This window comes from Rousettus aegyptiacus, unplaced genomic scaffold, assembly GCF_014176215.1.
Source record: "Rousettus aegyptiacus isolate mRouAeg1 unplaced genomic scaffold, mRouAeg1.p scaffold_m13_p_1, whole genome shotgun sequence".
Classification (NCBI taxonomy): domain Eukaryota; kingdom Metazoa; phylum Chordata; class Mammalia; order Chiroptera; family Pteropodidae; genus Rousettus; species Rousettus aegyptiacus.
The window spans coordinates 60,106,846-60,120,201 of NW_023416284.1; the positions used below are offsets into that span (position 1 = coordinate 60,106,846).

The 13,356-nt window shown below is 33.9% G+C and overlaps 1 protein-coding gene across 2 annotated transcripts in view; it reads left to right on the forward strand.

Annotated features, from left to right (window-relative positions):
- Positions 1–12,202, forward strand: part of SH3GLB1 (SH3 domain containing GRB2 like, endophilin B1) — a 34,321-nt gene extending 22,119 nt beyond the window's left edge. For both annotated transcript variants that reach the window (XM_016148523.2, XM_016148520.2), the window contains 4 exons: positions 2,388–2,477; positions 2,867–2,967; positions 8,360–8,588; positions 8,964–12,202. In XM_016148523.2, the coding sequence (XP_016004009.1) occupies positions 2,388–2,477; positions 2,867–2,967; positions 8,360–8,588; positions 8,964–9,071 (528 nt within the window). In that variant the 3' untranslated portion in view covers positions 9,072–12,202. The remainder of the gene's footprint in view (positions 1–2,387; positions 2,478–2,866; positions 2,968–8,359; positions 8,589–8,963) is intronic.
- The last annotated feature ends 1,154 nt before the right edge of the window (positions 12,203–13,356 follow it).

The following is a 13,356-nucleotide window of genomic DNA, read 5'->3' on the forward strand; positions in this document are numbered from 1 at the left end:
ACAAATTCTTGCCCTTTTTCCAAGTTATATCCTAAAAGAATTCTTCTTGCTTTCCTAATCCAAGTTATACTGTCATATATACTCTAGATCTGTTAGCCCAGGAACAGTAATTCTAAGGAGTAGGTCTTTACCTTAGAATTCTACCTCTTAATTGTAAAATTAAGTCCAGGAACGAGATCTTCTAGAGGACAGAATAAAAACTCTTTAAATTTATTATCTTTCTTTAAACCTTTTTTACCTATCTAATATGGATCATTATCTTCCTAAGTAAATTGATCACACTAAACCTAATTTCAGTTAGCCTCAGCCTCTCAAATTAATTATTATGATTAATTAATTATATGTGTCAGAAGTAGAAATGGTTTGGGACTTTTAACTGTTTGCAACCACCGAAGACATACACTGAAACTTATTCAAAAATGAGATTTGTTTCCTTCCTGTCATTTTTCTTTTCTAAATATAAAGTCTAGATTTTACAGAAGAATGACTTCCTAGGATTTGTAATGTGATACCCTTCTTCACAAATAATTACTTTTGCTCAAACAGAGAAGACTTATCCTTAATAAGATCATTTTATTTTTTTTTTATTCAGTATTTTAGCTTTAAAACATTATTCCCACTTCAGATTCAAGCTTCCGAATCACTTTTGATCTTTTACTTAGCTTACTTGCTTACACCTTATACAGAAATATTGCCATTTAGTAGACTTTTGCCATTTCTACTAACAGCTATTAAATCAAGTTGTACAATCAAAGATCTACATGTAACTAGCCTCCTTTACTTCCAAAGTTCATTTTTGATTTGCTATGGTTACTTCTATTAAAACTTTTTTGTATTCAACCAAGTAGAACAGTAAATACTGCAGATGTAACACTGAAATGATTGGTTGTCCTTAACATTTTCCTTAGGAAAAACATCGATTCTTTTCTTCTCTTATGACTTTTTTCCATGCCATGCTAACTTCCAGATGATGCTTACTTCAGCCCTATTAAAGCACCATATATTCTGATTTCAGTCAAGTAAATTTAATGTTAATTCTTGACTTAATGAGTAATTCAAGCTTAGTTCTATAAATCCAACCTAGTAGGCAATTCTTAGTCTCCTCTGCCAAGTCTTTCGCCAGTGAGATGAGAATATAGCAACTGATTACTTTGCTATTATATCCTTGTTGACTGGTTCACCATGTTACCTAGTGCCATCAGGGTTGAGGGAGACAGAAATGGGGTGTGAAGGGAAAAGTTCAGACCTTATTTTTATACTTACTAAAGGCTTGAAAATATTATAATTATTTGACTGCGAGGGGGGAAGCTATTTATTCTGGAGAGGTGGTAAAAAATATCGTTATAACGACATTACCAATGAAGATTCCCGATGAAAGAGAAAGCTGATTATTTTGAGTGAGCTGTCAGAATTTATTTTTTCATTCTCACTTACTACCAACCAACTCTTGCCAGAGTTTGAGAAGATGGTTTTTGCCAGTATTTACTATTTTTAGATCATGTTGATTTTATAAATGAACTGTTTTGTCCCAGCACTAAAATGTGTGATCAGATGCTTGAAGCTAGTAGTGGTGTGCTATTATACACACCTCTTTCCAGCTCCAAGGTCTTTACCATGGTAGCTTGAAATCAACGGTGGTAGCAGTACTTACACCATGAAAAGCAACACATTCTTGCTTTTTTTTTTTTTTCCTGAAGAGCTGGTTTACCAGCACAACACTGATTAAAGGTCACCCATAACTTTCAGAAAAATCCGAGCATATTTTATAGGTAATATTTCTGCTTAAAGGATATTTTATGTAAAGTTCAGAAAGAAAACTAAAAAGAAAAACATTTATATAGGACAAAGAATCCTTCGAAGGAACTTATGACCAGTGTGCCTAGAAACAAGTATATGTTTGGTTACTAAACACAAGAGGTCAAAATCTTGTGGTTTCAATTCTGAAATGTTTCATTTGTGATTAAAGACTATCTTTAACTTCAAAGTAAAGCGACTATGGTAATAACTGAGAATTTTTTGAAATATTTTATACATGTAAATGGTAATTTTAAAGTTTTATAAAATGATAACATATAGCAAAACCTATACTTGGAAACATTGACTATCCCATAGTTTTTCCTCGGTTTTTATTCGTATGTCATTAAGCTCTGGCATTAATAGATTTTTTTGAGTCAAGTACAGGTAAGTAATCAATTCTTTCCAGATTGAGTAATATAGAAAAACTAAGGTCTAGAAACCAGGGACCAGTTTAGATATAAAGCAGAATCAGGGAATTGCCAGATTATCATGTGGGGTTAGGGGAATTTTTCAGTAGAGTACTCTAAACGAATGTACATAAAATGAACTTAAGTCCCTTAATGAGATTCTAAAATTGTGTTCTAATTAAGTCTGAACAGGAATTAAGAATAACTCAAAGTGAATTTGATCGTCAGGCAGAGATTACCAGACTTCTGCTAGAGGGAATCAGCAGTACACATGTGAGTGTTCATTCTTTGGAAATTCATCTGGAACAAAAGACTTCTATAGTCTTAAGGCAATTTGGGGAGGAAAAACTTAACTTCCTTTTTAGTCATTTATCGGGGAAATTTAAATTGTGATGCTTTCCAAGATAAATGAAGAAATATTTTAAATTTTTTTATAACTTATCACCTAGTTCTCCCACTGTCATCAAACAGTTGTTGGTTTTTGTTGACTAAACAGTTTGTTATTACACTATTGACTGAGGTCGATCTTAATAAGCCTTATAGTAAAATGCTAGATACTAGTGATTCTCCCTGAGTACAGTGTTGTATTCTGTATTTCCTTAGTGTTTGCCATTTTAAATAAATTACAGAACTAAGAAGTGACTGAAACTTTTCCTTTACAGGCCCATCACCTCCGATGTCTGAATGACTTTGTAGAAGCCCAGATGACTTACTATGCACAGTGTTACCAGTACATGTTAGACCTCCAGAAACAACTGGGAAGGTGGTAATTTCCTTTTTACACATGAAATTCCTGATAAGAAAAGAAATTCAGGTTTTTTGCATATGAACTAATAATAATAGAGGTGAAGATTAGAAGAATTAAAGGCTTTTATTAGCTTGCTTAAAATCAGATTTTTTTTTAAGGAGAGTAATTATCAGACTCTTGAGGTTACAAAAACATTTTGAGCTCTTCTGGCACAGAAGAATGTTAACAAGGATGAAAAGATAATTTAAGTGAATACCTCTTTAGTGCTATATAAAGAAAGCTTTTAAAGTGTTTAAAATTCACTTTTCTCTTGAATAGTTTTGCAGTTGGTTGAAGAAGGTAGTTACATTGACACTTAGTTGGCCTTAGAGATCAACTAATTTGTTCTTATTCATTACTTGTTCACTGTTTTTAAGAAGGTTTTAAAATATTCTTTAAGTCTTCAAGCCCATTGATGTTGAGCGTGGTAATATACTTAAACACAAAATGATAGAATGTAAAGCATGTAACTCAATCATTCATTCAGGTATTTATTGAACACTTATATAATAATCATTCAGTATTTAAGACTCACATATTATTGAACTGTTCTATACTCTCAGATTATATCAGCAAATAAAACAGGTAAAATTTCTTATGAGCTCCTTATATTGTCAGGTGAACTGGAAATAAAATGATGTACAGGACAAACATGGTCTCTGCTCTCACGACACTTAAAAATCAGGTGGGTCTAGCAAAGTTTCACAGATGAAATTATTATATTAGGAATAATCTAGATGAAGAAAGGGGGCAGGGGTGAATATTCAGGCAAAGGAAGAACATGTATGTAAAAGGGCCAGAGGAAAGCAAGAGTGTGGCAAGTTTAGGGAACTGACAGTAGTTCACTCTGGTTGGAGCATTGATGTTCAAGTGAAGAATGGGATGGTAGATGAGGCTAGAAGAGTGAAGCAGGGTGATGTCATGGGTGCCCTTTAAAGTAAGTAATGGTAAAGAGTTCGCAGTTTATATAGTGAGGCACTATTAAAGCAGGAAAATGATGTGTATGTAAAATTTGAAGGAGGGATATCAAGAGAAGTTATTTTAAAGAATAAGGCAAAAAAAAAAAAAAAATACCTCACCACTTTGGTGTTCCTTTCTATATATTACTCTTTCAGAAGTAGACCTAGAACAAAATTAGACACATTCACAAAACCAGTTTTAGATCTTAAAAATGAGTTCTATCCTAATGCCATTATTCTAGTAAGACTTATACCACTGTATTTTTGAAGTTTTATTAGTGGTGATAATATCTGAAAGCAGAACATCGCTTAATCATCACGTCATGACAACTCTTTTAAGCCCAAGAAGCCTTAGTACTTCCTTTTCACTTTGTCCTAATACTCTGGGAATGTAGCAGAGGAGTTGCTATTACTACTGTTCCTACTTGCATTCTGCTTACAGCTGCATAAATGCTTGAAACTCAGCCATTCAATAAAAACTAGTTATTGCTACACTTTAAGATAAGCTCAAATATTACAAAATGAAACCAGTGCTATTATTCTAGGGAAGAAAGTCTAGCTTGTCTCTCTGCCCTCAAAAAATTATATCACTGTGACAACCTGTGATAGAGAAAGTAGGGGAAATTTTAGGACTTTTATTTATTTCAGGTTATGCTTTTTAAACAGTATAAAAATATTCAAATGCAGAACTTGAAAATTATCCAGATCCACACTAACAAATTCAAGAGCTATTTCCCAGGAGTAGAACCAGCTTGTAATGTGAATGGTTGTAAGAGTGGTTTTGGTAGCAGTAGTAACTGAACAATAGCGGTCACTGAGGAAGGACTTCAGGGTCCCCAGGCACTGTTCTCACATCTCATATGTAATAATGTTAAAATCCTCACACCAGTGAGGTAGGTACTATTATTATCCACATTTTACAGATTAGAAAACAGAAGCACTAGTCACAAGATTAGTAAATGTATTTTATTTTTAAGTAATTGGGAGGTTTTAACATATCAAGTTACAGTGATAGAAAATCTACAGGTTTTTAAATGTGTCTGTGAAAGATTTTAGAAGGAGAAAATGGCCTTTCAGGTTTTTGGTTTGTTAGTGTTTTTTTTGTTGTTGTTTTGCTTTTCTTTGTACCAGTAATTCCCCCAATTTACAAAAGTATATCTTAGTGGCAAAACAAAGGCTAAATATACTAGTAAATCTGAAAGTGAAATTATGTGGTTAGAAGCTTTAAAAACTAAATATGTGGGGAGAGAGGGCCTTTTTTTATCTTTAGAAATATTTATTTAATTACTGCTGGGGACTGAGTTCATTGAGAAAGGGATGCTAGGAAATGTGTTCTTAACTTTAGAGTGAAACCTGAATTAGAAATTCATTCTTTTTATTGGAACCTTTATATGAACTTCATATGAGGCTTGGAGGAGTCAAGAATTACTACAAGTGTTTGGTTTGAACAACTAAAACAATGGACTTATGGTTTATTAAAATAGAGAATGCCATGGAGGAGTAGGTTGGGGAGGGCACGTCAGATATATCAGAAGCCCAGCTGTAGATATATTAAGTTTGAAATGTCTATTAAATATAAACATCTAACTGGAGCTATTCAATTTTGTGATATGCAGGTCTGGAATTTGGAGGGTAAGTTAAAGATGTAAGTTAGAGTCATCAACATATCAAGGATATTTAAATCTGTAAGACTAGTTCAAATCACCAAGGGAGTAAGTACAGGTAGAGAAAAGAGGACTAAGGGCTGAGCCCTAAAGTACTCCAACACAGAGAGCTGAGGAATCAGCTAAGGAGGATGCTAAGTAAGGAGCAGTGAAGTAAGATATAAACTATGTGTGGCCTGAAAGTCCAAGAAAATATAGGAAAGTGGAGGGGAGTGACCCACTGTAATCACTAGATGGGTCCAGTGAAATATAGACTGTTAATGAACCATTGGATTTAGAACAGTGAAGTCATCGATGACCTTAACAAGAGTAGTTTTGGTAGAACAGTAAGGGCAAAAGTTGTTTGTATTATAAGAGAATGCAAGAAGAGAAGCTGTGAAGGTAAGTTTAGATAAGCCTTTCAAAGAGTTCCAGTATAAAGAGGAACAGAAAGGTAGAGCAGTGGCCAGAGGAGAAAGTGAGGTCTAGCAGAATTTTGTTTGTTTTTTAAGATAAGAAACTAAGAGCATTTTGTAAGCAGATGAGAATGATAGAGTAAATGAAGAAAATGTGGGAAAGGGAAGACTTGCTAATGTTGATGTCCTTAAAAGGAGAAAGACGATGGGATTTTGTGTACAGGTGAAGAAACTAGCCTTAGGAATATAGACAGCTCATCTGTAGTAAGAGGAGAAATGATCAAAAGTATGGAAGTTTCCTAATTGTCTTTTTTTTCCTCAGTTAAAAGGGAAGCAGTTTATCAGCTGAGTGTAAAGGTAGGGGACAAGTGTTGGAATTTTGAGATTAGATGAAAGGGTAAATTGTAATTAGGAGAATGGAAAGTGAATGGACTGGAGAAATGTGGTGTTATTTCCAGGCAGCATTCCAGACCCACTTGAGGTTCCTACCCATAAATTGAATGTTAGACCAGACAACATGGTTTTGTATTTTTCTCTTTCACAGTTGATACGTGGATACTGAGTAGGTAAATAGGGAGATTTTTACCAAACGAGTACAATGAAGTAAGGGGCATAGGTGCTGATGCCATGTGCGGGGGGAGGGGTGATTATAATTAACCATAGACGTGATGGGTGTGTTGGTAGGATCATTGGTGATAGTCTGTGGTAGGACCATAGATCCAAGATAGGCTCATTGAAGTAAGAGTACTGTATAAATATATATATAAAAAAAAGATGGTGGTTGGAGAATGAGATATTAGAAGTTACGATTATTGAAAGGGTTATAGTTAGAATTGATAAAGTCTACATAAGGCAGTGAGAATGGGTAGCTGAACTAGCGTCAGGCACAGGATCACTGAAAGAGAAGAGTTCATTGATCTGAGAGGCCAAAGTATTAGAAGAATTTTATCTATATGGATATTAAAACTTTAAGAATTAAGATATAGTGTCAGTGAGCCAGGAGCTAAAATCTTCTGTAAACAAAGGGAAGGGAATAAGGCCTCTGTAGATAACTGCATTAGGAAATAGTGGGTAGCATATAGTTGAATAACATGAAATTCAAAGAGTGGGGAGGATTGGTTAGGGAGAAAAGCGTAGAAATGGTAACAAGGAACATACAACTCCTATTCTGCCCATCTCTAGGTTCAGTGGTTTAAAGGAGTACAGGAGATAAAAACAAGCTATAAGGGGCTATAAGGAATGTTTAGAAAAGTTAGGGGTGAAGGGGATTTGCTGCTGGCCAACTGTGATTTCCAGATGTCACATGGTCATAAAGGGAAGAAGGAAATTATGTTCTATGGAGGCATGAATTTCACCCACCCTACCAGATGAGGCCTGTTGTATATTAACTTCTTGGATTTGTTAAGATTTAAATACGAATTTTCATTAGAAATGGTTGGATTAGAATTGATTATAGACCATCTGTTTTATGCTGTTTTTCATTTAGTGTTCTTGGAGAAACAGTAACCTTACAATAAATTGAAAATTGTGATTGTTCTTAAAATATTTATAACCACATTAATCACAGGGATTTCACTAATTTCTAATAAAACTATTGTCTTTTTTCCTAAAAAATAGAAGACAAAATGAACTTAACTTACTCTTTTCTCCTATTTAGTGAATCTTCATTATAATTATCATATTATTTGAATATCCATCTCCTTATTTGTCTATTTGTCCATAAAGGAAGGTATCTTTTTATTTTTGTCTCTTCAGCTTGTGGTGGTGATGCCAGACATGTAGATACTCAGTAAATATTTTTCATTTTAACAAATAAGAAAATGTGATTGGATTGGTTTTATAAAAAGGATAATTCAGTTATTCAAATATTTCTCAAAAGAATTAAATTGAGAAAACTTTACTCTTGTGGTAGTATCCACTATTTAAGTAATTTTCATTGACGTTTTTATTTAATGATTCATAAGTAATTTTCATTGATGTTTTTATTTAATGATTCATAAAAAGAAAAATATTATTAAAACTTAAGTAGAAGCTTTTTGAAAGTATTTTAAGGATGAACTCAATTTTTCTGGAAAAAAAATAATTGTTTTTTTAAAACTTTTAAGTTTATAATTGTAAAGACAGTTTTGAAACAAACTTTCAAAGATTTATATTTGAAAACCACCTAAATTTTTTCTAGTATATTTGGCCCAGTCAAAATAAACTAAACAGTGTACTTTGTCATTAAAATACTAACATCTCTAAATTTTTAGCCAAAGTGGCAATTGGTAGAAAGTAAACACTGCCACCAGGTGGTGATAGTTAGGAACTTTGGTCACTTGGAAATAAATAGCCTATTTCTTTTCAACAGTTTTCCATCCAATTATCATTGTAACAACAATCAGACTTCTGTGGCACCTGTACCATCTGCTTCATCAAATGTGATTGGTTCTTCTGCCTTGACTTCAACAAGTGGCCTAGTAATGACCTCTCCTTCCAACCTTATTGACCTTAAGGAGTGCAGTGGCAGCAGGAAGGCCAGGGTTTTGTATGATTATGATGCTGCAAACAGTAGTGAATTATCACTTCTGGCAGATGAGGTGAGTAATATGAGTATAGGAAGAAAATTATATCGTAGATCGACATACCTTCTAATAGTATAACAAAATGAAAATTCATTATTTATTTGGAAATAATTTATATGAATGCTTTCTTAGATTTCAGATGGTTATATTAATGTTTTATAGACTTTTAACTACTCCAAAAAATAGAACATCATAGAACTATTTAAATTTTTTAACTATTAAGTAACTGGGAGATTTCTAAAAATGCCTCTAAAAACATCTTTTAACTTTCAGCAAAATTGATGACATTTAGAGTCCTTTGATAGTGAATAGTTTAAACAAATAGAAATCTGATTAGTTTCTCTGTGTGTTTTTTTTTTACATAGTAACTGAAAATATTTTATTTTATAGGTGATCACTGTGTTCAGTGTCGTTGGAATGGATTCAGACTGGCTAATGGGGGAAAGGGGAAATCAGAAGGGCAGGGTGCCAATTACCTACTTAGAACTGCTCAATTAAATAGGTGGACTGTGGAAATATTATCCATCATTACACCGTATTTATATACAATTAACTCTAAATAAAGCAGATTTAGTATCTTCTATGTCAGTGTCTTAAGAGACAGAAGAGAAAATAGCTGCCATCAGAAACCGGCCTTTCTGCCAATAAAATTTTTGGTAAATATTTCATTACTGAATTTATGTTAGAGCTTTTATGCCAAGAATGTTTTCTCACAAAATTCTCTTTCTACTGAGGTTTCACTAATAAGCAGCTTCTACTTTTGAGCCCCAACTTAAAGCAGAACTGTTTTCTACTGAATTTTTCATTAATGGCAAACATTTTCTTTTATGTAAAATAAATTTATTGTGAATTGATATCAGTGACTCATTTATTAGGTATAATTAATAGCCAAAGAATAAAATTAAAATTTGTTTTTACCTGTTAATTTAAAAAGAACTCTATGATATAAACCTCTTTCATGATTAATATAATGTTTCTGGATGTTTCCATAAACAAAAATGTAGTTATAACATGTTTACTTAGTTTTCTAACAAATTGAATGATTTCAATACTGTATTTTGATGGGTTATTTTTTGGGGGTGTGAGGGGTTGTTTTATTAAACACTGCTGAATGGTTTCTTTTAAATTTAAGAACTAGTCCTTAAAAAGCATTACCATCTTTCCCTGGTATATATGCAGTTAAGATTCTAAGACATCTGGGACAAGCTCAGTTCACTCAACAATGTTTTTAAGATTGTAGATTGGTTCGATTTAATGCATAATCAGAATTGGCTACATTAAGAACATACTACAGTATAGTAAAGAGGATTTGTTCTTATTGAACAACAAATATTTTTTAAAATACGGATTAGTGCATCTACACTCATAACAAATTGTATACAAACAGAATGCACTTGGTTACTCTGAGCCTACTAATAAAATTGTGAAAATTTATTAATAAACTTAAGTTATCTTGACCAAGATCTCTAGTTATGAAACACACACATAAATAATTAGTGAAACACTTGGAGTCAGAAAGTTGCTATTTGGACCATTGCTACGAATCAGCACAGTTTCCATGTTAGGACTTCTGCTGTCATTCTCATTCATTCATTCATTCATCAAACATTTGTTGCGGGCCAGACACTATGTTAATCAACTGGGGATACTAATTTGAACAAGATGCACACAGTTTTTCCCCCTGCAGACCTTAAAGACCAGTGGAGGATACAGAAAAATAAGCAGTTGTATAACAATTAGTGTTGTGACAGAAGAAACATAGGGTACTGTGTTTGAAAGCTCTGGGATTTGGGGAATGGGAGATGGTTTGGAAAGTAAGTATTTCAGACACAGGGAAAAAGATGTGCCAAGCCTGAAGCCAAAAGAGTAGCACATCATGACAGCTAAAAGTAGTTCAGTCTGGTGTAAAGGTTCAGAAGTGCAAAAGTATAGCTCATTTCTTCAGGGAATGTTAACGTATCAAAATTATATTTTTTGGTACTTTAAAAAATGAATAACACAAAATAATGTTTTAAAATAGTATTTTAAGCCTTCCTAATAAGATGGTAAACATGTTGATAATTTAGTTCTCAGTCCAGACTTCAACAGTAATTATTATCCTTTTATTTTAGTGCTGTGAGACAAATTCCTCTACAATTTTATAGTTGTACCAGGTGCTTTTAGTCACACTGTGAATTGCCGTACTCTTAACCCCAAAGCTTCTCACGCTGCGTTCTGTAGTTAGCTATAGAACCAGTGAGCAAAGCTTTTTGTATCCCCAGAGGAAGTTCTACAACCAGCCAAGAGTACCATCTATTATGTTCTGTAAGTCCAGATTTAGGCTTTAAAAGATCATACAAAAAATTTAGGTCAACTTAAACAGCAGCTATAAATCAGGTTTATGGGAAATAGAGTAGTAAAGGGAAAAGAGTATGGATACTGGAATGAAATGGTCCTGGGTTCAAATCCAGTCTTCCTCACATATTGTGCTCTTTGAACTTTGACTCAGATGATACATAGACTGCTGTCTCCTTATTAGTAAAATGGGGATAATAATTACACTATCTTAAGATTATTGTGAGGTTTATATAGCAAATATTAGCTCGTAAGGTAATTTTTAGGGAAAGCCTTGACACATAGTAGAAACATTCTGTAAATATCAGTTTCCCATTGTTAGCCCTTGTAGCTTCCTGATCCACCGGGATTCGAGGCTCATTATGATAATACCAGAGATACCTCTTTTATATATATAATCTCTTCTATTCCTGATCCATCTTATCCTACACCCTCTTTAAATGAGACTCAGATCTAGATTTAACCTCACTACAGTCTATAAATTTTTATCAGAAACTTCTGCTTTCCATTAAATGAATATTGATTATAGTAACCTAATAATGTACAGTAGCCTTTAATAATGTTAAGGTTCAAAGGCTTCTTGCACCTTTGTTTAACACAAATTTACTACAATATGTAGGTTTTCCTGTTTATTGCTTTTTATTTTAATGGGGTTTTGTTTGATTGGTTGGGGGGAGGGGTTATTTACTTTGGTTTTGGCTTATTTTATAAAAACATAAGTTTAATTTTTACTCAGGTAAGGGCCCATAAAGATTCTTAGGCATGGAAGAAAAGTTTGGGAAGCCTATTCATGGTGCAATTAACAATTATTTAAGCTCTTAAGCTTAGGTATGAGTAACATGTGAAGGATACACATAACAATGAATAATAAACTTGGAAATAATTATAGGCTCTTTTACAAACAAAAAAGTTACTGGATTTTCTCTGCATTTGTCCTCAAAGTAATCTAACCTAATCATGATATTAAATCATTTTTAATGGTGCTAATCAGAAGAATTTATATAATAGGAAATTAGACCCCAGAAATGGGAATGTGCCTCACTCCGAGTAACAGGAGAAATAAGAAACCTGAGACCAGGGTCACCTGTGAGTTGAGTCCATCCTTATAGCCTGTTGTTATTCTCCACCAGAACCAAAAAACAATGTGAATGGCGGAGCTGAGGTTGGGAGGACATTTCTCAGATAAACTGGGGAAGATGATGGAGTACAGGACAAGAAGCAGCAGCTTCATTTACTTAGGTTCAGCTTACCTCCATGCTTCATTGACAGGATTCCTCAAAAATCTCTACCCTACCTCCCGAATGCCTGAAATTTTGAAATACGTTGCCCTAGTACATAGCACTTCAAGCCTGAGTGAGGAGCCATAATAGATGGCTTTGCAGTTTGACTTAGAGCCAGCTTTGCCTCCGCACCTCCAAATGGGTGACTCTTACCTCATGAGACTCAAAAGGGGAGGAGGGAGTTCTAAAAGCATACCTGCCCTTTCTTCCACTCTGTCCTAATTAGAAAGTCTACTCAGTAGGGCAGTGGTTCTCAGTGTGAGACCCCAAGAGGAGCAATATCTGCATCACCTACGACCTTGCTAAAAATACTAACGTAAGTTTCCAAGTACTTTCTACCTTTATTTGTACTGATTTTTTTTTTTTTTGTCTGCAAGGGGATATAGAACTAACTAGTCTTAGTTCTTCCATGTAACATTTAAAAAATATATTTTAAGATAAAAACTCCTGATCTTTACTGTTTCTAGTGCTAATCTAAATTATATGTAGTTACTTTATAATTTATTTGTTTAGTATATATCTGTCACTCTAAAATGTAGGCTCCCTGAGATAGACTGTAATTTTGATCCCAGTTAAATTCCCAACTCTTAGCACAAGACCTAGCACATAGTATGTACTCAATAAATACTTGTCAAATGAAAAAAAAAATGCAATTCCTAAGCCTTACCATTATCTACTGAACCAAACTCTGGGGATAGGGCCCAGAATCTGTTTTTACAAGCCATTTGAGTGGTTGTAAAGGTAGAGAACCTCTTCAGTAAAACAAAGAAAACTTGCCTCTTACCTTCACTTAACATCATCACTTGAGAAATTCCTGCCTTGTATACCATCACCAACAACAGTGTTCTCAAGTGTAGAAGAACTTTTCTGGGCTATATTACAAGCGGATGTGAAGGTACAGCATATGCTTAGTTACGTAAGGGAAATATTGCTTGGAATGCCAGTACTTGCTTGCTGTGGAAGGTTTCTAGGAATGGATTCCTTAGTCTGAAGAAGGGTGAGCACTCCTATCACCCACATTTCCATTCAGCACAGTGACAATTGGATATCAAAGCACTCTTGACAAACCATTAAAGTGGTAGCAGGCTAACAACATGCACATCCCTGTTTCTCAGGTTACTAAGCACCTCTCTCATTCCTGGTTCAAAGGAGACTTTTTAAGAATTGTT